The sequence below is a fragment of the Perissodus microlepis genome, chromosome 14 (assembly GCF_051167445.1).
Source record: "Perissodus microlepis isolate ML-2025 ecotype Zambia chromosome 14, ASM5116744v1, whole genome shotgun sequence".
Taxonomy (NCBI): domain Eukaryota; kingdom Metazoa; phylum Chordata; class Actinopteri; order Cichliformes; family Cichlidae; genus Perissodus; species Perissodus microlepis.
This window is the reverse complement of record NC_140474.1, coordinates 13014234-13041127: the sequence shown is the minus strand read 5'-3', so window position 1 is coordinate 13041127 and position 26894 is coordinate 13014234. Positions and strand designations below refer to the sequence as shown.

The 26894-nt window shown below is 40.6% G+C and overlaps 1 protein-coding gene across 3 annotated transcripts in view; it reads left to right on the top strand.

Annotated features, from left to right (window-relative positions):
• The window catches only part of igsf9ba (immunoglobulin superfamily, member 9Ba), a 75412-nt gene extending 50985 nt beyond the window's left edge, over window positions 1-24427 (top strand). Inside the window, exons 9-21 of one of the 3 annotated variants that reach the window (XM_084951212.1) lie at window positions 1508-1648; window positions 1735-1854; window positions 1979-2129; window positions 5027-5150; window positions 6451-6626; window positions 10540-10766; window positions 10986-11070; window positions 11148-11309; window positions 11640-11685; window positions 12498-12584; window positions 13307-14932; window positions 19549-19679; window positions 19764-24427. In XM_084951212.1, coding sequence (XP_084807338.1) covers window positions 1508-1648; window positions 1735-1854; window positions 1979-2129; window positions 5027-5150; window positions 6451-6626; window positions 10540-10766; window positions 10986-11070; window positions 11148-11309; window positions 11640-11685; window positions 12498-12584; window positions 13307-14932; window positions 19549-19679; window positions 19764-19972 — 3285 coding nt within the window. In that variant the 3' untranslated portion in view covers window positions 19973-24427. Of the gene's footprint in view, window positions 1-1507; window positions 1649-1734; window positions 1855-1978; window positions 2130-5026; window positions 5151-6450; window positions 6627-10539; window positions 10767-10985; window positions 11071-11147; window positions 11310-11639; window positions 11686-12497; window positions 12585-13306; window positions 14933-16500; window positions 16547-19548; window positions 19680-19763 lie in introns of those variants that run through there. The other 2 variants (XM_084951214.1, XM_084951213.1) reach the window with 2 other exon arrangements.
• Window positions 24428-26894: the final 2467 nt, after the last annotated feature.

The following is a 26894-nucleotide window of genomic DNA, read 5'->3' as shown; positions in this document are numbered from 1 at the left end:
CATTTTTGTACATTTGCTGATAATATTTCTGTAGTTTAGCTTAAATGGGATTTTTAGTTGCTATTTTTTACTTACTTGCAGTGTCCCTTCACTGGCTACTTTATTGGTTACATCTTGGTATTACTGGTTTGATCCCCCTTCTGCCTTTTTAATCATTACTCAAAGATTTTGGTCCATTTTGACCTGATAGCATCACACAGTGCACATACACACTGGACAGAGATCCCGTGACTGTTGAAGCCATTTGATTAGAACAAACTCCGTGTCATGTGAAAGAAACTAGCTTGTTATTATTTGAGCTTTGTGAGATGGTGCATTATCCCGCTGGTCATCATAATACAGGTCATAAAGGGATGGACAAGGTCAGCAGCAGTACTCAGCTAAGCCGTGGTATTTAAATGGTGCTCAGTTGCTATTAGGGGGCCAAAAATGTGCCAACAAAACACCAAGTAGATCCACAGCATCTAAAATACTCAGTCCAGACTGTCTCAGACCAGCAACCATGCCATTTTCTAAGTCTCTTAGATTGTCATTCTTCTCCGTTTTCTGGTGCTTGTTTGGGACTTCAGCAGGTCATCACGACTATGACTACATGCCTAAACTGACTGGGTTGCTCCCATGTCATTGCCATATTAGTAGAACCCGACTGATATAAGATTGTTAAGATGATAGTGATGCCGATATTTAACATTCCAGTGTATCGGACGATATTTTTCTGTTTTTCAGACACATGAAACATAACATTTGTTGTGTAACGTGAGTCCTTAAGAACATAATATTACAGTTCAATTCAAAAATAATCTTGTTTTATAGTCAAAAGTCATAATGTCTATCCCTTGTTTACGCTCTGCCTGACTCTGCTTGGATCAGCCAGTCGTTGTGTTTGTAGCATTCTTAACACGTTACCAACAGGAAAGTTGCAGAGTACCCTCTGGTGGACAAACGTTGCAACAAAAACACTCATAACAAGGTTGAAGCTTGTTTTTCCCACCTTTTTACTTTTTAAATTTTCATATATCGGCCATTATAAATGCAGATACGAATTCATCGGCATATAGCTAGTATCGACCGATATATTCTCCACGCCAATATATCGGTCGGGCTCTGCTGAACAAGCTTGCTCTACTTGCTCAAACAAGCAGCTGAACAAGTGTAACTAATGAAGTGGCCAGTTGGTGCATAAATTAACAAGTAAAGATTTTTTTTTTGCATACACGGTACAGCAGCTGCATACATAAATGATTTTTTTTATCATTTCAAAGTGCCACCTGGATATAGCATCTTTGTGCACAGAGCTCTCTATCTTTGCTCTGTTTTTCTTTTATCTAAAATGCTGCCAGTGTTGAAGGCAGGTCTGTATTAAATAAACATTAACTTCCATTCATCTGATTTAAAGGATCTTTGGGGATCTTTGTTTTCTCGTGCAGTTCAAAAACATTAAATGGGACCCTGAGAGTTCAGGAAAACCCCTGAAATCAAGCATTTCAGATGCCCCCTTGTCTTATAGTACCCCGGTTGGAGCCTGATGCCAGACGGAAGTATCCGGGTGGCGGAGGCCACAGAAGACTCCCTGGGCACCTACACCTGTGTGCCTTACAACGCCCTGGGTACCATGGGCATGTCCCCCCCTGCCACTTTGGTGCTAAAGGTAGATCTCTGTTTAAGTTCTATATAGTCTCTCTTTCCTAACTTGTGCACACTTACTTGTAAGTGTTTATGATTTGATTTCTCAAGGATCCCCCTTACTTTAATGTGAGGCCTGGGGGGGAGTACCGTCAAGAGGCTGGGAGAGAGCTAGTAATCCCCTGTGCTGCTTCTGGAGACCCTGATATACCATCTATCACCTGGAGAAAGGTGCCAAACAGCTAAACACACGCCATCGAAATTCTCTTGAAAATATGTTCTTGTTTTCGCCTATAACTACTTGACATTTTTGCTGTGTTTAATTGTACCACTGTAATTTTCATGTCAATTGAAGGTGGGGAAGCCAAGCAGGAGTAAGCACAACATCCTACCCAGTGGCAGCTTACAGTTTGTGTCCCTCAGCAAAGAAGACCATGGAGAATGGGAGTGTGTAGCCACAAATGTGGTCACAAGCATCACTGCCAGCACGCGTATCCTAGTCATCGGTACAAACAGTCTGCACAGCGCTCTCAGCTTTCTCAGTTTCCTCAGCCACTGACCTTTCTTACTTATGTTGAGTTCACTTTGCTGTGGGATTTGCATGAAGAAGATGTCACCCTCATCCCTCAAACTCTTTGCCTTTACCCAACTTCCCTTTGGCCATCATTAAAATTTAATCTAATCTTATCTGCAGTGGCTTTATACAGTTAATTTAAAGCCTGAATGTGTAACTACAATGTGCTGAAACACTGTCACTGCAGCCTTTGTCTGTTGAGTCATTGAACCAAGGGCATCTTTTTTACTCTTTGAATTGACTGACTGAAGTGTTGACAAAGGCAAACAGGGTTATTAAGTTTGCAACAGGCTGCTGAAAGCCTTCATGTGCATTGGTAGAGCCAGTCTTACATTGTGGATCTTCTTATTTTATTTGTATTCTGCGATCAAGTTGCAGCATTCAAACTGATCTCAACGATTTTACCTTTAAGCACCTTTTGTTGTATTCTTTGATCCAAATTGATTTCGCAACACTGACAATGCCTTTTACTTACTTAAGATGTCACAATTTCCTTATGTCTGGAATACCAGCCATTTAAGTGGGCTGCATACTGTAGCTTCATCGATATATAACTAATATGGCAAATGAAGTTATGATGATTTGCAATTAAATTTCAGATTCTTGTCTAGACTTTGAAAACCTACTGTTGGTTAGAAGTTCAGTTTATCATAAATCAAATTCAAAAAGGTGAACTTACAGTTTCTTAGTTACAACTTATTGTCCTTCATTGAAAGTGAAATATTTCAAACTTTTTTTTTTTGGTTTCATTTGTGTTGATTACACCTTAATCTCAAATCTAGTATCATTTAATTTAAAATTTGAGCAGACACCATAAATACATCTCTCTCTAGTTCTTGCACACAATCACAGTCACGAGAAAGACTGCTGACTATACAGATGATGATCACACAGATCCTGTGTGTAATGAATAATATAATATATAAAAGTTTATATAGAAAATATCAAAACATAAAAGTTTACATTTTTAAATAAAATTATGAAATGAAATAATGATTGTTAAAAATTATTTTCTGCAGAGATAGATAGGAGGCACTGGGACAAAGATGGCCGCTCAGCTTTTCTAATGCTATCACCCCAATAAAAAAAAAAATGCTGTGAAAAATGTAAACAAAAACAATGCAATGATTCGTAAATCCGATAAAGCCATATTTTATTCACAATATTACATTAAAAACACATTTAAATGTTTAAACTGAGAAAATGTACCATTTGAATAAAAAATGTATATTAACTTTGATGGCAGCGACATATCTTAAAACAACTGTTTTCCGCTGTGTAGCATCAGCCCTTCATTTAACAATGCTCCATAAACTTCCCAGCATTAAGGAGAGCAGCTGTTGAACGTTTTTGGGGAGGAATGTTGTCCCATTCTTGTCTGATATCGGATTCTAGCTGCTCAACAGTCCTGGGTCTTTTTTATCATATTAATAATGTAATGATTTACTCATGAATATATGAAGTCATGCTGTTCTAATAAATGCAGTAATTGGTTTAGCTTTCTTTTACTGAAATATGCAAGACCTTCACTGGAAAAAGCCGATGTTGTCCTTAAACCTGTGTGTGCAAGCTGATGGTTCATCTCCTCTTTAGTCTGAAAGATGCAATTCCCATGTTTTCTGACAAGAATTTCACATTTTAAGTCATCTGAACAGTTTTCCACTTTGGCTCAGTTCATTTTAAATGAGCTTTGTCCCAAAGAAGACAGCGACATTTCTGCATCACGTTCACATGTGGAATGATAGAGCTCTTATCTGCATACATGGATGGTAATGTGCTCACAAACAGTGATTTCTGAGCCCACACAGTGATTTCCATGACAGAATCATGCCTGTTTGTAATATACTGCTGTCTGATTGGGCATCCAATATAGATTTTTGGCCTTGCACACAGAGATTTCTCCAGATTCTCTGAGTTTATTGATGATATTATACTCTCTAAGATGCTCTTTTATACCCGACCATTAGCAACCTGCAAACCATGTCTCAGCTGTTTCCTAGCTTTGTGTTGCCCCCATCTCAGCTCATCTCTTTTTTAGATGTGTTGCTGCCATCAAATTCAAAACTAGCTAAAATGTTTAATAAAAAAGTTTAAAAAATCAAAATATTAATGTAGTTTATCAAAGAAATGTTTAATATTTTTTTAAAAAAGATGTGAGAGCTGTACAGGTAAATCATAAATTCTGTGAACTCTCCTCTGGTGAAAGTGAGCAGATCAGTAAGACTGACACCGTGGTCCATTGGCCTATTTTCCAAGGATTCATCACAGTGTTGCACAGCTGGCAACGTTCAGCTCGCCTCCATGTGACCAGCACTAAGCTGGCAGGTGTGGCAGGGTGGTGCAGACAGCTGTGCTCTTCTGACCACCCACAGGTCTCCCTTTTATCCCAGTGAGAACTAACTGGCTTCAGGCCACACTGCACAGCTGCTAGGCCTGTTTGGTGGGATGAGATGAGCTGCAGATAGCACTGCTGCACTTGAATTGCCTGACCTTACGCTGGTCACCACCTCAGCCAGCATCACATGATTTGCATAGAGCTGGCAGATGCGTGACACAGCAACATTTGGAGGGTGAAAATAGCATAAATAGCATAAATAATTTGCGTCATTTGCATTATTTGACTAAAACACAAATCCTAGTAATTCAGAAACAGACAGTTATATGTATAAAATGTCAAAACAGTATTAGTATTTACAGCATTTCTATAGCTTAATCACTGCAAGTGATATTAAGTGATGTGTGGGTGTAAGATGTTATATTATAAGTAAATTAGTATGTGTGCATTATGAATTTATTCCCACTCTGTCTCTGTCTCTGTAAATCACTCAGGCACCAGCCCACACGCTCCTGGCAATATCCATGTACTGCCCTTAACAACCTCTGCTAATGTGTCCTGGGAACCAGGTTATGATGGCGGCTTCGAACAGACATTCTCTGTGTGGTATGGTCCAGTGTGAGTACTCTCACTTTACTTTAAATCAATGCCAGCAGTCTGCATAGATGCAGAAACAGATGGTAGCTGGAGGTAGACGCGTACGTCCGGATTAGTCGGAGCTCTTCTTCGCAAATTCAGTCAGACACTCACAGCGGGATTTTTTTGACTCGAGGTATTTAGTGTATATAGATATAGATGTGCATAATTCATGGTGTGCACTGAGAACTTAATGGAGTGTCACTGCAGGAACACCCCAGATGGCATCACAAAAATTCAGAATATTTTTCCCTGTGTGCAAATCATTTATCCTGGTGTATCCAGAAAGACATTTGTTGACTGTAAACACGAAGACAAGGACATCACAGACATGAATATGTGAGTCACAGTCTGCAGTTGTGCCTCTGTAAGCGATACTGTAATTACATACTGAGCACATTTTTTAATGTCGAGCAAAACACATTATGGCTGAGTGGAGTGCAGTATTGTGGACACAATAAATACAATAAAACACAATAAAATAGCTGTGACTTACACAAGACTTACGTGATAGAGACATACACAAAGTATGTATTAATGTATCTTTAATTACATAATATTTATCTTTTTATGTACAAAGAGGACATTATAGTTTTTTTAGCCTAACAGGAAAAATATTAAGACTTTTCTGGAAAGGAGTCTAAGTCACCGGTATACTAACCCTGTATTTTGGAGAAAAAAGGCAAATTTATCTGATGTTCTTTACATTTTTATTTTAAATTTTTCCCCCAGTTACCAAGACTCTGGAAAACAACTTTCAAATCCAAATATTATGTATCTCACAATATTATAAAAGCAAAGGAAAAAATTCAGGTTTCCAGTTTATATTTAGGTTTTCCTTAAAACGATGCATATCAGGAACTGTTCTGTGCATTATTAGATTAAATTCTAATTTTTTCACTGAACTAGACCAGGCATATAAATTTATGGAATAGGAAAAGTTGCTTACACCTCATGGGGCTGATGATGTGAACTGTTTCAGCTGCTCTCCATTTCTCTGGCAGGCTGTTCTAACAGCTCAGAGCTTGAAATTAAAGGCTGCCTCTCCCAAAGTTTTTCTCCTACACGTTACAGTGTTTCAAAGAGTCGAGCCTGAAGGGTACATAAATCGTAAGCATGTTAGATTGATCCGAGTCTCTAAAACGTTATAAAAGTTACTCTGTTTGGTGCGTCGCCTTTAAATTAGATGCAGCTTGTCATGTGACTGTTTATAGTTAATTAATCATTATAGTTTTTCTCCTTCATAAGTTTCTCTTTGTCCGCTTTATTTCTCTGTCCGTAGGTCAAAGAAAATAGACTTCGGTCCTCATGACTGGCATTCGATGCCAGTTTCTGGTGCTCAGACCTGGTTGGTGGTGCCAGGGCTGGAGGCTGGAACAGAGTACCAGTTCAGTGTGTTGGCTCAAAACAAACTGGGCACGGGCCCATTCAGTGAAGTTGTGACAGTCACCACTGCAGGTGGGTACTGCTAATCAAAGGATGTTCCAGCCATGTTTGCTGCTTTTTGACTTCAGAATCAACCCGCTGAGTTGCACTGAGACACTATTTCTAATTTTAGACTATAACCAGACACAGTGTGGAATATACTGCCCTCTAGTGATGGTTAAACTCATCCTGTCCTATGCTTAGTTTTATTGTTTAAATGTGAATGCTGTACTCAGATTTCCAGATGAGATACAGTCCAATGTGATTTTTTATGTTTGTATGTGCTCATCTCCATCACCTTCAAAAGCTCAGAGCAACAAATTAAACGAACAAATGCAGCCACAGTGGCTGTATAGGTTTATTTAAGCCCTACTTTACAGTTCTGAAGCTTACTTTATTATGTAATGCAGGCTACCTTGTTGGTAGAGGTTGTTGGACATTATGACTGCCCACTAATCTGCATTTTAGTTACTTTTAATGTTATATTAGAAACACTTTGCAGTAGAAAATGCAATAGTTACTTAGTGAGACTCTTTGTATGTTTTATTGTAGAAATGAAATGTATATTGAACCCGTAAGTTTATCCATATCATCTAATTCAGAAATAATGGAAGTTACAAGAAAGATAGAGACACACTTGTGTTGTTTACATTTAAACTGTTAACAAATTGGTGTCATTTCCTAACAACTACTTAAAACTCTGGTTGAGATCTTTAGGTTTATAAGAAAATAAGGTTGAATTGGATGCACACAGTTTTTTAGGAAGATTTCCAGACGGTAATAGTCATTACAGTCTGGAAACAGCTAATATGGATGTTAATTAATAATGTTAAACGTGAGATCCTTCAGACACTTTGAATGGCCAGACAGGAAATGGAAGAAAAGCCGCAGGTGGTAAAGCCTTTGATAGATGTCAGCCAGAGGCATTTTTGATCTTGTGTAATAAATGTTTGCCTAAGGAGCAGCCTGCTTGTGAATTCAGCTACATGGGGCTAGTTTGAAGAGGATCTTGACTTGAAATATAGTGTTTTTGCTTTGTTTTGTTGTGTTTTTCAATATTACCTTATTATGTGGTCAGTTTCTAAGCAGTAAAGAGTTAAATTATAACAAGTCTACAGTATTACTCTTAGGGAATTGTTTCTATTTATCCGTTTAAGCCAGGGGTCAGCAACCTTTAACACCCAAAGAGCCATTGGGACCCGGTTTCCACGCAAAAGAAAACACTGGGAGCCACAAATACTTTTTGAAATCTAAAATGAAGATAACACTGTATATATTGTTTTTTACCTTTATGCTTTGTGTGAACAACTAAGGTGTGTTGCTTATGAAATCCATGAAGTGCTACAGAGAAAGTTACATTTTATTTATGTAATTAACACATTTTGAACTCTTAAAGAAATATAACAAAAGGAAAGACACCCAGCTGAACTAAAATGATCCATGTAGCAAACAAAAACTGTTGTGAGCCGCCACCCTTATATCACCTTTGGGCTTTTGGAGCCTTGACCTGACTTTTAAAAAATATTTGGAAAAAAAGCACTATGCTGCTGAAAAATAGATATTTGCAAAATTCTGCCTAAATATGTATTTTACCTGGTTAATGTGTGTGGCGGGGCGTGGTCTGCAGCTCTGCTGCAGGGGAGGCGCCTTAACGTCTGTGCTCTCTCTGCTGTTGTGTTGGTGTGTGTCGGGCTGTGAGCTGCAAAGCTACAGCCGGCTGTATGCGTACAGCAACCGTGTGTGAAAAGTGGTCAATAAAGAGATGCTGAAAAGCGTGTTCATGGAAACATCGTCGGGTCTGCCGTGATATGTTTACAATGGGACTTCTGCTCCTGTGCAAATCGGGGCTTTACAAAGTCACTTTCATCTTTACGCAGGACTGTAAGCTGTCACCTGTGAGGCGTGAGCGGTGTTTGTTTTTAACATAGTTCACAGTGGAGAATAGCTGCTGACATAATGTCGATCCGAAGATCCATAATTGGCCTACCTGGGGTTGAAAGTCTCGATAAATGCACGGCGTTTCGGCGGGTACACCGGCTTCAGCGAGTGTGACGCTTATTTTGAGCGATGAAAAAATAATAGAATATAATTTTATTTTTATATTTCAAAATCACAATAATCTTCCAATTTAGAACTACAAGGTAAAAAGGAGCTAACATAAATAAAATACACTTCAGCTAAATACTTCTAATTTATTTTCCCAAACCACGCGGTTTGGGAAAAGGACTAAAGAGCCGCAGGTTGCCGACCCCTGGTTTAAGCAAAGAAACCTGAGAACCAACATGACAATTGATTCATTCGAAGGACCTAAATGCAATAAGATCCTTATAATGCTGGGCGCAGACCCCTAACAACTAGGGGTGGGGGAAAAAATCGATACTGTGTAGTATCGTGATATTTTGTTTGCTAATAATGTATCAATTTTCACAAATTGCATAGTTCAGAATAGCTATAATTGTACCAGATGGTTGCATTCAGTTAAGTTGGACTAGACTGTAATACAAACCGTTCAGTTTGTCAACAATAAAACTGACTGAGATGAGAGAAAGACTGAGTGTGAGACTTTGATATTAGATAAAATGAATATTGATAAAGTTTACCTTTATGTACAGAATGTGAATATCGCAAAATATTTTAAAAAATTGCAATAATATCGTATCGTGCGTTAAGTATTGTGATAATATCGTATCGTGGGATGTATGGTGATTCCCACCTCTACTAACAACTGACACTCGGTACAGTCAAGTGAACACAATCATCCGAAATCAAATGCACTTACAAATCCTTACAAAAGAAACATCAAAAGAAGTAACATTGACCAAAAGAATGAGTTTCTTGCTCGGTTAAAATGGACTTAAACTCGCATCATAACCAGTTCCGACAGTTTCAGGTCCTTGTGCAGATTATTCCACGAAAAAGGGGCAGAGAGAGTTTAAAAGCCTGTTTTCTTAATTCTGTTCTGACTCTAGACAAACATTTGTGAAATATGTTTTCCCTTTCAGTGCCGCTTGCCAGTACTACTTCACTCCCTGTTGTACTTGTCCACACCCCCCAGTGTTGTCACAATATATGAGTGTTGAAGCAATAATTAATGTGCAAGTAGAGCTCTGAGAGCTTTTCTCATGAAAAGCACACTTTTGGGATGGGTCCACTTAGAAAAAAAATAAACACATTTTTATCTTTATCTAATAAAAATGCAAGCACAGCATAAATATCCCCTGGAGAATCACTTCTTTGGTTGTGAAGGGCAGCAGGCCTTCCACTGATGAGAGTTGCTTGGCTTCATCATTTAGCACAGACCAGAGCTTACTTAGTGGCTCTGGCTCCAAGCAAAGTTTCAGGTCAGAAAGCCTGTTGTGACTGTCTGCTGCTGCTACACTCACGTTTTCATGAAAGCTGCACAAAGCTGTTTGTTTTCCAATTTTTACCAAAATAAAATTCTGTTCTTTTTTTTTTTTTCATTTGGCTTTTGGATGGCCCCCCAACTGGTGGGGTCCCCTGGGTATGTGCACATAATGCCCATTGGATAATCCGGCCCAGATGGTGGGGGTACTTTTTGCCTCGTGAGCCCTGATTCGGCCTCACATTTCCAACTGTTTTCCTTCATTTAGCAAATGTTAAATGAGGTCTGCAAAGTTCTGACCTAATTCACACTCTCAGATGGAAACCAGTAGGCTTCTGCTGTTTAATACATTTCTCCACGACCTATAATGAAATATTTTGAGTTAACCAATCAGCTTTGATTAACCTAAGAAATGTAAGAAAAGTCAATGCTCTTTGTGTTGCTATTTCTGATTTCTTGGTAATCGTTACATCCAAAGTGTACTCTGATGCTCCATTGATGGAGGCCCCTGAATGGAGCCCATCCAGAGTTTTTATCTGGACCCTATCTAACTGATTTTTTTCCCCACTGAATACATTTTCATAATGCATGGTTGGTCCACAGGCTCTCCTCTGGGTACCCCAGAACCACTGGTGCTTCTTACTCCACCACGGTGCCTCACAGCCAATCGCACGCAGCACGGTGTCCTCCTCACTTGGCTCCCTCCAGCCAACCACTCCTCGCCCATCGACCGTTATATCATGGAGTTTCGCCTTGGGGAGAGGTGGGAGGTTCTGGATGACTTAATCCCTTCAACTGAAACCGAGCTCATAGCCAGAGACCTTGTTCAGGTCAGTATATGGAAATTTAGCTGTGTGTAACTTTGAATCCTAAGGAGTAGAAAAGTAGTACTTTTTTGTCAATCCAATTAAGGAAAAGTAGCTCCTCTTTGGTATGCAAACAGTTATAAATAAGAAGCTGCTTTCAATATATCATGTGCAGCAAGACAATGCCTTATAGTCTGAGCACAATACCCTGCATTGCAGCGCATCTCTGCATCTCTCTGACAGGAGTCCTGGTATGAATTTCGAGTAATGGCCGTTATGGATGACCTGATCAGCGAGAGCAGCAATGTTGTGGGAGTTTCTAGCACAGGTGAGTGTCTTTGTGCTCGGCCCTTATGAATAATCTATTTTTAAGTTGTTACTCCATATCTCCTTTTATGCTCTCAGATCCCTTCCCTGCTCCAGAGTTGCCCGATGAGGGTTTGGCGCGCCCTGTGGTGGCAGGAGTCGTGGCAACTATCTGTTTTCTGGCAGCGGCGGTACTGTTCAGCACTCTAGCAGCTTGCTTTGTCAACAAGCAACACCGTCGCAAACTCAAGCGCAAACCAGGTTAGTCTCCCCTTTCACTTAAATTTACATAGATTAGGTAAAAGTTCATGTTTGACCGTGGATGGGTTTATCAGTGGGCTCAGAGGCACAAAGAAAAACACAAAGCAAGCACAAAGAGACAAAAATGACAACAAAGAGTAGCTAAGAGGTAAATTGTTTGCAGTTGTTTTTGGTCTTTTTCAGTCTGTCTTGCTTTTTGTGTTGCTGGGCGGGGGTCCTTTATCGTCTGCGCCCAGAAGCTCATTGTCTCATAATTCATCCCTGTGACTGACTTTTACCTGTGGTGTTCATTAGAGAAAATCCTAAACTTAAATGTGTTTGTCCTCTCAGATCCTCCCTTGTCGGTGACACACTTCAGGAAAAGCATTGAGTCGCCGTAAGTAAAGCTACCCCAGAGCCTCTCCTGTCTGCTAGAGGTCGCCACTACTGTTCGTCCTCTCTTACACCTGTTATAACTATCTGTGTCCTTGCATGCTGTGACAAGTCATACACGTTAACATTAAATAACACTCCGTTCTGACCTGTCACCTGAAAATACCTTTTGGAGCCTACTAGGAAGAATTGATTTTTACCCTCAGCATGTTTTCTCCAGTGCTTTTAAACAACAAGTCAGTATCTAACATGGTATATCTGAGGACAGTCTTGAAAATGAACCAAAAAAACCCCATTGATGACATGATTGGGCTTCTTGGTAGGTGTAAAAGAACATGAACAGTAGCAACCTCTAGCGGATCACGGGAAAATTAAGGAGAGTTCAAAGCTGCAAAGTCTGCATTTTCAGCACATTACCCAGAGTGCTCAAGCTGCAGTATGTGTATTGATTTTTGATCCATCTGTATTCTTTAACACTGTCTGCTTTCTGCATGATTCTCAGTGTTTAATGATGCTGTTTCTTTGTACAGTATCAGCTACACGTGTGTACCTGTCTGTCTGTATATCTTGTGTACATGTATGACTGCATTTCAATCTCAAAAGAAGCTCCTTTCTGACTCTAATCTGTGTAAATCCCATTGCAGAGTAAATGTATGTTTGCTTGTGACTTTAAAACCTAAAACATCAGTATCAGATTACTTCTGTCTATTTTTTCATGAAATGGTCCAGGCTGCTCAGGGAGTTTACACTTAGTCCTTCCAGCAAGTAGCATAGTTAAAGATGAACCAGGCCCGTGTCGTTTGTTTCCCATCGCAGGCCTCCTCTCACCCCCTTGCCAGGGGTAGAGCCCTGCTGGGACGAGCCTGCCAGGAGCAGTTTCTTGCCCCCGCCGGCCAGCCCCCTGTGAGTGCCTGCCTGCACCAAAATACAGAGTGTGCTGCACTGCACTGGCTTGGCTGCATGGTTAATGCATTGCATAGAAATGATTAGCTCACAGTGATTATTTGTAGTTGTAGGGGTGCCTACTATTTGCATGCACAGACTTCCATGCACCATACAGGGATTAAATTGCACTAGCTCAGCTGCATGTACAGTACAGTACTGTGTATATGCACTCACATTCTAATTGATGTCTACCCGATGCATTCAGTGACCCAGTACAGTAAGTGTCGAGTATGCTGCTCCTGGTGTGGGCAAATGAGGCCTGGTTAGATGTCATCTGCTTTCCACACATCACCATTTGGTGCAGCATATGGAAATTGGTCTCACGTCTGCTCAAGAAGATGTAGACTCAGTAGATCTGTGATACGGTTGTCATGGTTGCGTTGTTGGCTTTTCTCTCATCCCGTCACTCTTTGGTTCATTAGCTGCAGCCCCTATCAGGAGTCTGCTGCCGCCATAAACTGGCCATTATATCGTAATGAAGTTCATTATGGCTGCCTCGATCGAGCGCTTTGGCTTTCTACTGTGTCATCTGTTTACAAACCGCAATCATATCAGTTTATTTAAAGTATCAGAGATTTTTGGGGATTTGTTTTAAAATACTCCTACCACTATCCGCTTCATCTGTTATGTGTTAAATTAAGCCAGTGTTCTGTGTGTGCATTTTTATTTTTTTTTATCAGGTTATCATCGGGGAAGATAAGTCCAGAGAGCTCCCCTCCATCGCGGCCCCGCTCTCTTTCGTCGGAGGGTTCCCACGGTCCGGGCCTGTATGTCAGGAAGCTCCCGAGTCCTCAGAGAGAAAAAGAAAAAGAGCTCTCCTTCTACAAGAAAACCAAGCGTGCCATAGCCAGCAAGAAATACAGTGTGTCCAAACATGAGGCAGAGGTCACCACGCCTATTGAGTTGATAAGCCGTGGCCCCGATGGCCGCTTCGTCATGGAGACCAGCCCACCTCCCCGCCGCATCCAGGGCTTCCCCTTCGCAGAGGAGTCTGACATGTACCCTGAGTTCCGGCAGTCCGATGAGGAGAATGATTTTGACCCAGGGCCTCTGCCGCCCATCATGCCCACGCTGCGGCCCCAGCTCTCCCCAACGTCCTCGAGCCTGGAGTCAACGCAGCCCCCCACCTACAGCCCCCGCCTACACAGGCCCATGGAAGGTATGAGCTTTGCAGAGGGCAGTGCACTTCACGCCTCAGGGCAGGCCCCGGCCTCCCGCTACAGGGGCTTTCCCCAGGGCCCATTCTATGGGTATCTAGGCAGCCGCGCTGAATCAGGGATTCCACCACCATTCTACATGCCTGACATCAGCCCACGTAGCTCCGCTCTATCCTCACCCCCAGGCACCGCCGAGGGGCCCTTTGGTTACCCCTCCATCCCCGAGGAGAGTGGAGAGATGGAGCACCATCAGTACACTGCCTCTGGCCATTCTCTGTCTCACACACACAGCCCTCCTCCTCGCTCACCCGAAAGCTGGCAGCCTCATGAGTTACCCTTCCTGGGTCTAGAAGGTCCACGGTTCATATATCCACCTCACCATCCGTTACATCACCCCCAGGACCTCCCTGACCCACCCCCATATCCTCCTCACTCTCTCCCTCCCAGTCGCCTGCACCTCCCACACCTAAAGGATCCAACAAGCCCTGGACTCCTGCAGCTGGAGGTTCCTGTGGCTCCCCCAGGCAGAGACAGGCCCCCAGGGCCTCCGGTTAGGCGTTTAGCTATGCAACAGGCCCAGAGTCTCGGCCAGCTCAGACACACGGCCCACGGTGTGGGTGTACCAGTGTTGCCTTACCCTGACCCGGCAGTCCGTGCAGGGAGCCCAAGCACAGCCCCCAGTAGTAGCCCTCAGTCCTGGCTCAGCCCGAGGGCGGGGCGCCGGGCAGACCCCAGCCTACCCCCACTAGTACTCCAACCCTCCCGCCTCTCTCCACTCTCCCAGAGCCCACTTAGCACCCAGCCGGGTTCCCCAGATATTCTTGTAAGGCCTCCTCCGCGCCCCAGCATCCTCCGCACCTCTCGGTCTCTGGAGATGCCTGAGATCACCCTGCAGCCCTCGGCTACTGTCAGTTTCTCTCGGAGGTCCTCCCTGACCGCCTCTCCTACTCAGAGCCAGGGCGCCAAGCAACCCAGCCCCAGTTACCACGCCCACATGTCCTATGCCTCCACGGCAGCCAGTTACCCCTCCCAATCCCCCTCTCCCCCTCCGGAGGGCAGGGATGTTTTCGGGCAGAGGCCATCCCAGAGAAGGACAGAGGAGGAGATGCTACCCTCAGAGCCCTCCCAGCTCCAGATATCAGCCTCAGGGTAGGTGATCCATTGCAGTAGAGAATAGTCACACATTTTTTTAAGGAGGAGACTTTTCGTCTGCTCGCTAAATATCCTCAGTATCACTTTGATGTTTCCATTAAGAAGTAATTAAGATGCATATTGTACTTTAATATGCAGAAGGCATGTAATTGCATTTAGCACACATTGTGTCAATTCATTAAAAATGATCTAAACATTAACATTGAATAGCATGTGAAAGCTCAGTGTGATTTTAAGATCATGTATTTTTGTATATAGTACTGATGGCTCGTAATCAATAGAATCGATGAAATATTGATCATAATTCAAACTTAAATCAACTTTAAAAGCCATTTTTTCTGTTTCCCATGTTGAATCTAAAATCTTTGAGTTAAAGTATTTTAAGAACTGAGTATAAATTATATTAAATCGGGTCGGTTTATGAAACTAGTGTTTATAGGTTTAACCTCAACAATTTATTGTATATTTAATGAACAATTACATTTATTATTTATACCATTATTCTGATGTGTCACCTTCCAGACTATTTATTCATGGATAATAAATTGCTTACTTATTCATAACTCAACCAATATTAGAGCTAGTAGCTTATAGCCGCTTGTAGCAGAACACTTTTCTTCTTTGTTGAAGAAGATTGAAATTGTAAAAGTCTATATTGTAGCTTAGCGATGGAAAGAAAGTGTAGAACAAAGCAGTTGGTAGTTTGTACGCATTTAGTAGTTGACACATACTCATTGTGTTATGTTATTCATTAACTTTTGCTTCTTGCTCATAAACTAATAAGATTGTTTTAAAAAGAATTAGTAAACAATTTATGAACAAATAATGAAGCCATAATCTCAACTTATCAATACTTTATAAGGATGGATAACAAACCATCTGGTCTATAGTTATACAGTTGGATGAGTTGTGTTTATAATAGTAAAGTCATAAATAGAAGGCTCTGTGTCTGTCACTTGATCATAAAAAGTAAGATATGAAATATATCCTGGGACTTCCACTTTTCTAGAAGGTCCAAAATTGGAGCGCTAAAGAGGCAAATGAAGTGTTTTGAGGAAGATGACTTGGCAAAATAGTTCACTTTAATCAGATGTATTCCAGAGTGATTTATTAACCATTAAAGTAATATATTCAAAAATAATTAGTGTCAAGTTATAAGGCATATAACATATAATGGCTGCATTATTAGAAAGTGGCATCCGTAAGGATAAAAAACGACTAACACGCTTAAATAGAACAATAGATTTTTTTTCTCGTAGTATTCGTAGATCAGTGGCCGTGCACATTTACTACATAAAGGAGGAAATGTTATGCTTTACACCCACATTTAAACATATCTGAGTCTCATACACATCTATACCCCGTAGAGTTTCTTTACTGCACACACTCCTGTGGCCCCTCACACCCACCTCACTACCCTAGAAGCTACAATCACATGGTAGCTAAAGCCATGCAGCAGAGACTCGCTCCTGCACTATCACTGGCCTTTAAGGGAAAGTAGCTTATAGGGCTGCTGCTTTTTAGAGGGTAAGGGTCTTACCTGATTTGTTTTTGATTGATCTCAGCTATCTGGGCAGCGTTGTTGTGACCCGGTCCCCTACGCCGCAATAGGTAAGGGTCGGACCCATGTCTGAGAGGGGAGGGGTCAGCAGGGGGAGGGCTCTAATCACTCTCTCCTTTAAAGGGGAATCGCTTTGGGTTGTGCCTCTGTGCTGGATTCAAGTGAAGTGCAACTAATGGTAATAATGACTGCAGGACACATTTGTCAATACAGTTTCAAGGCACAGTAAGCCTGCTGTGGTGTAGGCTACAGTAATTAAGCTTGTGAGCAAGCAGGAGGAGTGGTTTTGGATTGTGGAGAAGCATTTGATTTTGTCCTTTTCATTGTTTGAACGCAGACATGTTTCCCTGCACTAAAAAAAAAAAGAAAAAGCCTTGAATCAATAGAGGACGCACATGAATGATAGACTGGAGTATTCCCCTTTAAAGTTTTGTTCCATGTGCAAAATGCCATGCATGCATTCTCTAAACTTCTCTCTACAACCAAACAAATAACAACAATTCTCAAACTAAATTCTTTGTCACATTTGTTGTCCTAAGTGCTTTCGTTTTTTCTGTCATGTGACTGTTTTTAATGGCCATTTCCTCTTCCTGTCATGTGACTTGTTCTTTAACGGCCATTTCCTCTACCTGCCATCTCCTCCCGTCAGCATGGTGAAGCCTCTGTACGCAGTGTTCATGTTTCTGAAAGTGTGCTGTATAGTGTTTATGTCTATGGAAATGAGCAATATTTTAACACTGTTGCCTCGGCACACAGTTTATGTGATGATAATGGAAATGTTCTCTAACTGTCCAGGACTGTTGCAATTCTCCGATTTGTCTCCCCCTCTCTGCTAATGGCTCTCAATCTTTCTCTCCACAGTGACAAATGATGGACAGCATCTCTAAAGCTTTGTGTTCCCATGCCTTTTGAAACAATATGTGTTTGGCGCGACAACCTGACTTAATGAAAGCATTAAGTCAGGTTCGACGCTGTTTGCATTCAGTTCTTTGAAAGGCAAAGAGCCAACAGTGAGCCTCGTGAACACAAGCTTAACTTTTTGTGAGGTTATTGGACTTTTTTTTATTTAACTTTATTGCATCTTTCTATGAGAGAGATGGACAACAAAAGTACAACAAGCGTATTCCAGTACGAGGTAAAACTGCTTCTAAGCAGACCACTGGAAGTGAGGATACCTTAACGTGATGTGATTACTTTGTGCTGATTAATTAATTATTTTCATTCAACTTCGCATGCATCACTCATGAAATGAAAATAGTTCTCAAGGTTTCAGGAACACCTTCCTGTGTGTTTTCTGTTTTTTTTTGTTTTTTGAAATGTGCAGAACTTTCATGTTAGGACGCAGAGCAATCAGAGAAATGCAGAGTACATAAATGGACTGCAGGGGTTGGCAACCTTTTTTTATGATGATAAGTTTGACCTCATCTACAATTTTATAATATTATATGCACAGTTTGAGTTGCAAAATTATAGCCATAGCTGCGATGCAGCTGACTAATAAGTAAAATACAGAAATTTACACAGTAATTAAGTAAGTAACAGTTAGTGTGGACAGAGGCAAGTGTTAAAGGAATTAATTAAAGCCTCTTTTATGTAATCATCTTCTCTGACTCTGAGTTGAAAACAGGGGTGTCAACCTAGATCTAGGTTGCAGCATAACTAAAGAAGGATTTGGGGTCGTGTGATCGAACCTCGACCTGTAACTATAAGTTTTATCAAAAAGAAATGTTTTAAGTCGAGCTGGTTCCACAGAAGAGGGCCTTGAAGCAGAAAGCTCTGCTCCCCATTCTGTGTTTAAATATTCACAAATAATCCAGCAGTGGGAGAACACAGTGCTGCATTCGGGTGAAATGGTACCATAAGGTCTTTAAGATAAGATAGGGCCTGATTATTCAAGACGTTGTATGTGATGAAAATTATTTTAAATTCGATTCTGGATTTAACAGGGAGCCAATGAAGTGAAGCCAGTATGGGAGAAATATCCTCTCTCTTTCTAGTCCCTGTCAGTACTCTTGCTACAGGATAGAAATTTCTATGTTTTAAACAGGGTCCCCAGTGGAAAGAAAAAAACAAGGACATTTCTGTGAATTAACAGAAAAAACTTTATTACATTACATTTTATAATTCCAGGGAGATGAGCTACCAGACCTTTTTCTGTAATTTTACCCATTAATTTCTTTCAATTTAAGCCCAATTTGCCATTTACTAAATCAGCATTTCTGTGTCATGCACATGAAGATTTCTGATATCCCCAAATTTTGATTGGTAGTTTGTATTTTATGAACCATTGTCCGTCTCACGGGCCTTGAAAACGAGATTGTGTGCTGGCGCAGGTGACGGTCAGAGGTTGCCGACCCCTGAACCTACGGTCTAGTAAAAATAGCGCTAATAGAGAATTTTGTACAATTTTTTTAGACGACTTCATTGGTACAGGAACTGTCAAGTTCCAGAAATTATTTTCATTTTATGAGTTTTATACAGCAAAGAGGCCAATATTGCTCGCATTTCTGAAGCAGTCACTATTTAAAGACCCAAATGTTAAAGCGAAAGCTTGCTGTAAGCTAAGCACGTTTTTTTTTATAGTTTTGTCTCTAAGACTCGATGAAATCCCAGATTTTAAAGAGTTGTTATTCCATCAAAATCAGAAGAAAATGAACTGATTGAATGAATTGAATTTGAGAACAAATACACTTTAATTATAAATCCCAGAGTGGGTCTTTAACATAATGATTGTTTAAGAAAAACAAATGTATAGCCAATAATTCACCAACTCCACTGCCACCTTAAGTCAACTATTCTTTCTTTCTCTTTTTCGTTCTCTTTCTTTCTTTGTATCTAACTTTTCTCATCCATCACCGCAGATAGAAAGTGGAAATTCATCATCTTAGTGAAAGTGCTCTTAGTAGAAGTTCAAGAGCTCATCAAATCATATGATAGCACCTTCTGGAAATAGAAATGAAAGTGCCATTTCGTCTGTTCTCTCTGAGACGTGACCGAACACGACTGTTGGATTAATGCAGAACAATGTGTGCTGTGTCTTTCGTCTTCTCAGGGAACCTCTAGGTGCGTCTAGCGATACTGCCGGGTCTGAGAGCTTACCAGCACTGCTACAACACTGTATTACTAAAGCCAAGGGAGTGGCTGCCAACAACAATAACAACACAACCTCCGGAAGGAGAACAGGTTTGTCTGACGATCGGAGAGCAGCCACAAAAGATTACCGATCAAACGGCCGTCCTGTGTATGAGTCCTTTGCCTCTCTTTCAGGTGCGTCTCTCTCTCAGACCCAGCAGCAATCTCAGACACCCCAAGAGGGAGAGGATCTTAACCTCCCGAGAAAGAGGAAAAAGCAAAACAAGAAGAACCCCTATCTCTATTTGACCTCCTTCCTGCGCCGCAGGCAGTTCGAGGAGGACCAGACAGGCATTCTGGCCAGTGCAGACTCAGAGGGCCCAAATTATGGGACTCTACGCTGACCCGTGTGCCCAACAAGCCATTGGACTCGACTAAACTGACCACCCCTGAGAAATCCCACCTCAGCACGTCCTGCTCTACCCAAATATCAAACGAATACCTTTCTTATAATCCTTAAAAAGTTAATCTGCATTTCGGGGAGTGGGAAACATTGAGCTGAATACTCCGGGGTTGGAAGACAAGAACAATGGCTTTTCCGGGTTGTCACTGCAACTTGTCTTTGAGGAATTTCACTTGAAAATGCTCTGAAAATATATAATGTATATAAATAGTAAAACAAGGGAATTAAGCTTCCTCCTACAGTAATAAAAAAAATGTGTTGGTTGAGTATGTCACAACACGTTCAAGATTTTTCACTCACTGGTCATTGAGGGGTCCATATCTTTAGGTTTTTCAGTGATACAGCGTACTGTTAAGCCTGGTGCGTCCTCGGACAGGGACATGAGTCTACCTTTCCTACAATACAAATAGATTCAGTATTTAAACACAGGGTTCTTACCACAAATATACCTCAGAGTAAACGCAGATTTGCTGTAATTCTTGTGGTATACTGTACGTACTTGACCTTTTTACATATGGATAAAAAGGTTTATATCACACTCTCATTCTCTCAAACGGATAATATGGCCTAACTTTATCTACTTTAGAAGCTTTTTATTACCAGTAAAAGCTAGCATATTGTGTTTGTTTTGATTTGTGACCCGATGCCAACAATTAGAGGACGGCGTCTTCATTTTACTGCGCGATGGTTCAAGTGTGTTTACAGCACTGCGGCGCTGCGTTAAGACAAAGATCATAGCCTTCACGAGATCGCTCAAACGAACTTGGGACTCAGATGCTCAGCGGAGGTTGGACTTGAAGGGTCAGAGGGACGGGGGTGACAAATTGTGAACTGTACTGTATGTATTTCATTATTAAGGAAATCATTTGTGAAACGCGGCACAGCTCGAGGTGCCTTTTTGTTTTTGCCTTGTTTTTATCTGTTGTGTTTGCTTATTTTTTCGAACATAAACTGCCTTTTTCTTCGCCTTCTCACGCTTCTCTCACTGTAGGAGTGAGGGAGTCCGATAGCGTGTGTGTGTGTGTGTGTGTGGTTTTACTTTCTCTGCCAAGGACTCACGAGAGAAATCGCTACGGAAGATGCATAAACACTTGTTTTGTTTTCTTTTAACATGGGCTTGTGCTTCAACTGTGTATATCCAAATAATAGGATAGAACCAGATTAAAACCTATGAAAAACAATTTTTAAAAAATGCGCACAGTCAGATTAGGAGGGAAAAAAGGCAAATAAATCGACACATTTTTACACTGTACATGCAAAAGATTTGATGCAAAAATAACCAAGCAGTACAGCGAGGATGTTAATGTTTAGCAGCAGCTCTTAGAGGAGAATGTGATTGTTTCTAAAGCTTTTAACAAGCAATGGGAAATATTCAAACGACGGCCACCTTGACTGTTTATCTTTAACAACTGTAGATTACTTGCTAGCTACTTCTCTGCGTGTTTGTTGATTTTTCGACACTAACCGATACTGAATGTATGTTTTGCTGTACAGGAAATGAATGTCCCAATGTCACAGAACATTGAATGACCCGTTATTATTGCTTCTAGTGTAGCTGAGATTGGTGAGGTGACCAGTTGGCGCATCAAGTCCAAATTCCTGTATGCAGTCCCACACAGTTTCTGAGCCAAGTCCCCGCTTTGATCTGCAGAAGAGGAAAAGCAGTTATCATCGTATTGTCACCGAGACATATCAAACAGTTTTTCTCCCCCACCTCCTAATAACGACTCAAAGGTTTCCAGCTAAAAAAAAAAATCATCCGCGCGAATGACTCGACTCGACGTCTGCTCGCCGAAATCTTTTGACGAGCGAGAAAGCGACGCTTGCCTGAAAGCGAGCGTCAGAAATTGGTTTCGTGTAAGATAACGAGGAAAAAAAAATCTATATTTGTTATGTACTGTACATGGTGTGTATTGTATTTGTAAAGATGACGCAAACCATGTTTTACAGGAACACGTTCTTGTATGAGGATGTATGAAAAGGATCCCACGGAAAAAGAAATTAGATTATATATAAAAGTATTTGCTTACAGTACGGCTTTAAGTGGATAATGTTTTTAAAACATTTTAAGGTGCCTAATTTGTCATACTTTAGCAGACGTTATTTTATCTGAGAAGAAAAGAAAGGTTCATGTTAGTACCGTACAGTGTGTTATTGCCATAGCCCGCTGGCTGCACAAGTTGAGTAGTATTCTTTCTGATGTATAGTACGTGAATGCCCATTGGAAAAAGCTTTAGGAGCAGAAGTGTGTTGCCCTCTACTATAATATTTCTGGAACAAAGTAATCCTGTATTTCGCCCGTTCACGAGCACACATGTAGATTCACTCCAGATCTCTTCGCCTTCATGTGTCCAAAGCAAATAAACTTTTTTTCTAAGAGTCGAGGACATGCTAGAGTCCTGTAAAACACGTGCTGTGGAGGAAATTGTGTTTACATTAGTTCGACGACGAAACGTGTGTTAGGGCATAGTTGCTTTGAACATTACGACTTGGTGCTATGTTTAACTTTGTGGTGCTGTAGAATTGAGGTCTGAAGATTTTTTCCGTTCCCTGTTTCCACAAGCGACTCCGTCGGCCCCTGGTGTTTTTGAGCAACTAGACACTCTAGGCCCTTTTCGTTAACGGTATCATGGTGTGAAGACAGTGATAGACAATACTGGAAACTAGTAGTGTAACCTCAAATAATAGAGACTTGTGACATTCAGATGAACTCAAGACGACTTGTTTTCTATAGCGTGTTTGCAATGTCTGTCTGTGCTTCCAAGGTACCCTCTCTAAACTATGTTTGTGCTGATATTGAGACTATTAACCCAGCCTAAAAGGAGAAACATAACCTAATTTAGATTAGTACACTTAGTACACGCCACAGGACACATGAGAAGGAATCTAAGAGCATCAGATCACGAGGGGATCTTTTCTACACACTTCCTGTAGGTCTTTGGTTAACAGCACTGTTTTTCAAGCACACGACTGCAGGGGCGCTACCGTCTCATGTCACACCGCCACCTTTTTTCACGGTAGAATTGCTACTAGTACTGTACAGTATAGCCATGGGTAGTCACCAGTCCACATTTGTAATTATCCTCCTCGTAGAAAGGAATCGGGAAAGCTCATACATCCTCTTCCTCGTGGGTTTTTAAGAATGGATGTTGTCTTCCGGGCTTTTTTTCCCTCTCTTTTGTTTTCCTTGCATCTTCAACAGAAACATGTACAGTGTTTAAGAGGGCTGCTTTGGATGTACTGTTAGCTCATTTCTGTTTGTTTTTTGATTCGTTTGTTTTCTCTCAATTTTTCTGCTTACAGCTTTTAGTGCATCACTAGGTGCTGGTAGGATGATACTTAGAAGAGATTTGTTTTTTTCCTTTCGTTTTTTTAAATTGTATTAATCTTGCATGTAGAGACAATACAAAAACGCCTATTTAGCAATCATTCATGGACATCCGAGCTGGTTGTTATTGGACGGAAAATAGAAATATGTAGTATTTTCTATATTCTCTGTTTTTGTGTACCAGCACTGAGAACTAGAATGTATTATTATCGTAGGCTACAATAAGCACTACATCGTTGACTGTTTTAGCTAATGCTCATACTCAAGCAAACCAAGTAGTGCTTAATTAAAGGAAGAAAATTTACTACATTTCATTTCACTTCCATCCACTGAACTCTGTGCTGTACATCACATGTTTACATGCTGTATTATATGTTTTTATTTTGTTTTTTTATGTGCATAATCTGTCTCCATAATGTTCATATGTAAATAATTCAAAGCAAAAACATTTGTCTGTTTTTTGTTTTTTACTTTTTCTCTTTTTTAAAAAAAACAACAACAATAACCTGATGTTTCTGTTTTGTTTTTGGTCAGTTTTTTAGACTTGTCTTTCTTTTCTGTCACCGCATCAGGTATTTATGCTTCACTTAACTTTTTGTGAGCAATTAACTCATACTGTATGGTGCTGTACCAAAGCCTTATGTATAATATTTGTATTACTTTTTTTCTCATTTGCCACTGCTCTCCAGTGAATTCGTCTCAGATCATGTCTTACTCACTCTTCATGTTCAACTGCCATGGATCTTGTTTCTTTATTGAGTAAAACTGAAACCTGAATGAACTATGATGTAAAAACCACCCTGGGCCGTTACCAACTGGCCTTGGATGTACAGCGGCAGTCGTTGCCATCTCAAGCCTTTATAGGGAAAACGCACAGGCTCACTTCCGGTGGCTCATCATGACGTAGGCATGGGCTTAGCACATGCTCTATGCTCTATCTATGGCATGTCTGTGAGAATATGAAAGCAGTGTTGTGTTCATGTCATCATATCATTTCAAACGTTTAGTCCCATATGAAATTTTCCTCTCAAATTTTTGTATTTTGATATAATAAAAAAATCAAAAGAGGTCCTGTTTTTTCTGTGGTTTTGTGTGACCGGTGAAGAAGATGCTGTAGTTCATACGCTAGACACAGGGTGTAAGTGTTGGGCAGAGAGTGAGGATGGGATATCAGCAGCTTAATCAGGTCAGGGTTTTTTTTTCCTTTTTGTTGTTGTTGTTGTTGTTGTTTTTTAATTTTAGGACACATGAGCAGGATGATTACAGGAGCGCCAGGTTTCGAATGACCTTTTTTCTTGAATTAAAAAAAAGAATAAAAGTTATCCTGTGAATGTACTCTTAGATCCGACAGACACAACCAAGGAAGATCAAAGACTCGGTTCAAATGCATGCTTGTTGTTCAATGATTAATATCCCCACCCAGACTTTGAGGAATGAATTGTCCCGCGGCTGAGCCAGAACAAGGAAGACAAATAACCTGAAAGAGGATGAGGTCTGTCACACTGACCTTTGTGCTTTTGTTCAACTTCCCTCTGGCATGCTTGGAAGCAAACAAATGCAAAGCCATCTGCATACACCTTAGGAAAATAAAAGTTCACCTAATCCGCTGGTCAAACCGACGACGTCACCTGCATTTCACAAAGATTGCTGAATAGACAGGGTTAATTGCTCTGTATGTTATTCCTGCTGTTTAAACTATGGCATTTTTTGTGTAAGTCAATAAAGCAAATGTGAGGGTGTTTTTATTTAAAGAAATGAATAAACATTATTTAACATTGAGTATTTGCCTAACAGTGGTAAATACCACAGTTTACCAGAGGCCTGGGAGCATCCGATATTCATTACAATGATACTATGATATGATGAATGATAGAGCCCAAAATAAAATACAAAAACCCATTTTAAATAACACGTTTACATATCGGCAGTTTTCTGCCTCAGAGTTAGATGATAAGACCCAAATGCATTTTGGATTTGTCTGGTAAATCCTTTAATGTGGCATAAGTACAGGATATGTGAGGGACAGGGGTGGTAAGTATAGCAGCTTTAATCTGTGAAAGGTGGCAAAATCGCCTTAATTAATTAGCACAAATTCATAAACGGTGTAACTGTACAAACAAGGTTCCACCAGGAAACCAGCTAATAAACCAAACATCAGTTTGTTTGTTTTTTGTTCAAATCACATTCAGAGCGACTGGACAACAGCAGAGTATCTGTTACTCCATGCTTTTGACATTTAGAACTAAATATAGTTACTTGAATGTGAGTGAAACATGAACAAGATGAACGTGAACTGAAAACACACAGCAAGGGTGCAAAGACAAAAACACAGACAACTCCCAAAAACATGTTAAAGCTGTGGATGCATGACTAATGGCTGCATCCTGATTAACAGGTCTAGAGAACATAAATTCATTAGGAAAGGGTTTACTGAGGAAAAATAGAGTTGGATTTTGTGCGGGACCTGTGTGGTGTTTTTGCATATTCACTTTGCTCTGAAACTTTGCATCTCTTAGAAAATAAAACCCTGGGAAAAGTTACAACTTTACTAAGTTAACATTACGAGGTACATTAACAAGGCTAACCACTGGGCCTAATGACTAAAACCCAGGTTTTGACAAAACTTTAACAGGAGTTGAAGTTTTATTGGCTTCTTACAGCAGCTTGAGCCTTTCCTGTGAGTTCACCACGCTGCACCACCAGCAGCATCAGACAGCAGTAACACACATCTGTCAGGTTCTCCAAAGGGACAGACTTCAGCGGGTTTGCCCAGGTGGCCTAACAGTACTATCTTCATTTATTATTCACAACTATGAAATGTATAGCATAGGTTCAAACAGCAACTGATTTGTCACACTTTCTATAACATCTGTCCTTTTCATCTTCTACTCAACTTTAAGTCAAATGGGTTTTTTTTCCATTATTTTTATTTCACAGGTGATGTTATTACATATTCCAGTCTCCAGTGGATTATTTGCAGCAGTGACATTATTGTGGCTGTGGATGCAGCACTGTATGTAAATTAAGCCGAGCTGATGTTTGTGCAGGTTAGACAAGGCATTCATTCAAGCAGCTGAAAAGGAAGGACTTGAATAATTTGTATGATATCCTAACTAGTTACCAGGCAGTAGATTTATAATCAAAATTAATTTCCACATTTTGTCCATCTCCATCATATGCTAGCTACTTTTGGAAGAAAAATAAATAAAGAGAGAGCACAAACTGTTCACAGTATATTATGATGTTATTTAATGGTGCCAAAAATGGCTGTGCATGAAAACAGAAGCTTCTGTTAAAAAGATGGATTAGATCCTATCAATTATGCTAGCTGCATAATCGATTTTTTAAATTACAGTAGGCCAGAAATTTTAGTACACGTTTGCAAGGACCATAAAAGGTAATCAAAAGGTCCCGGTGCTCCCACAGCCTAAAACAGAAGAGCTGAATTTCACATTACCTCCTTCAGTGGACAAGCACAATAGATGCTGTATTAGGATGAGTGACTTGCACACCAGGTTTCACTCCTCTCTGCTAC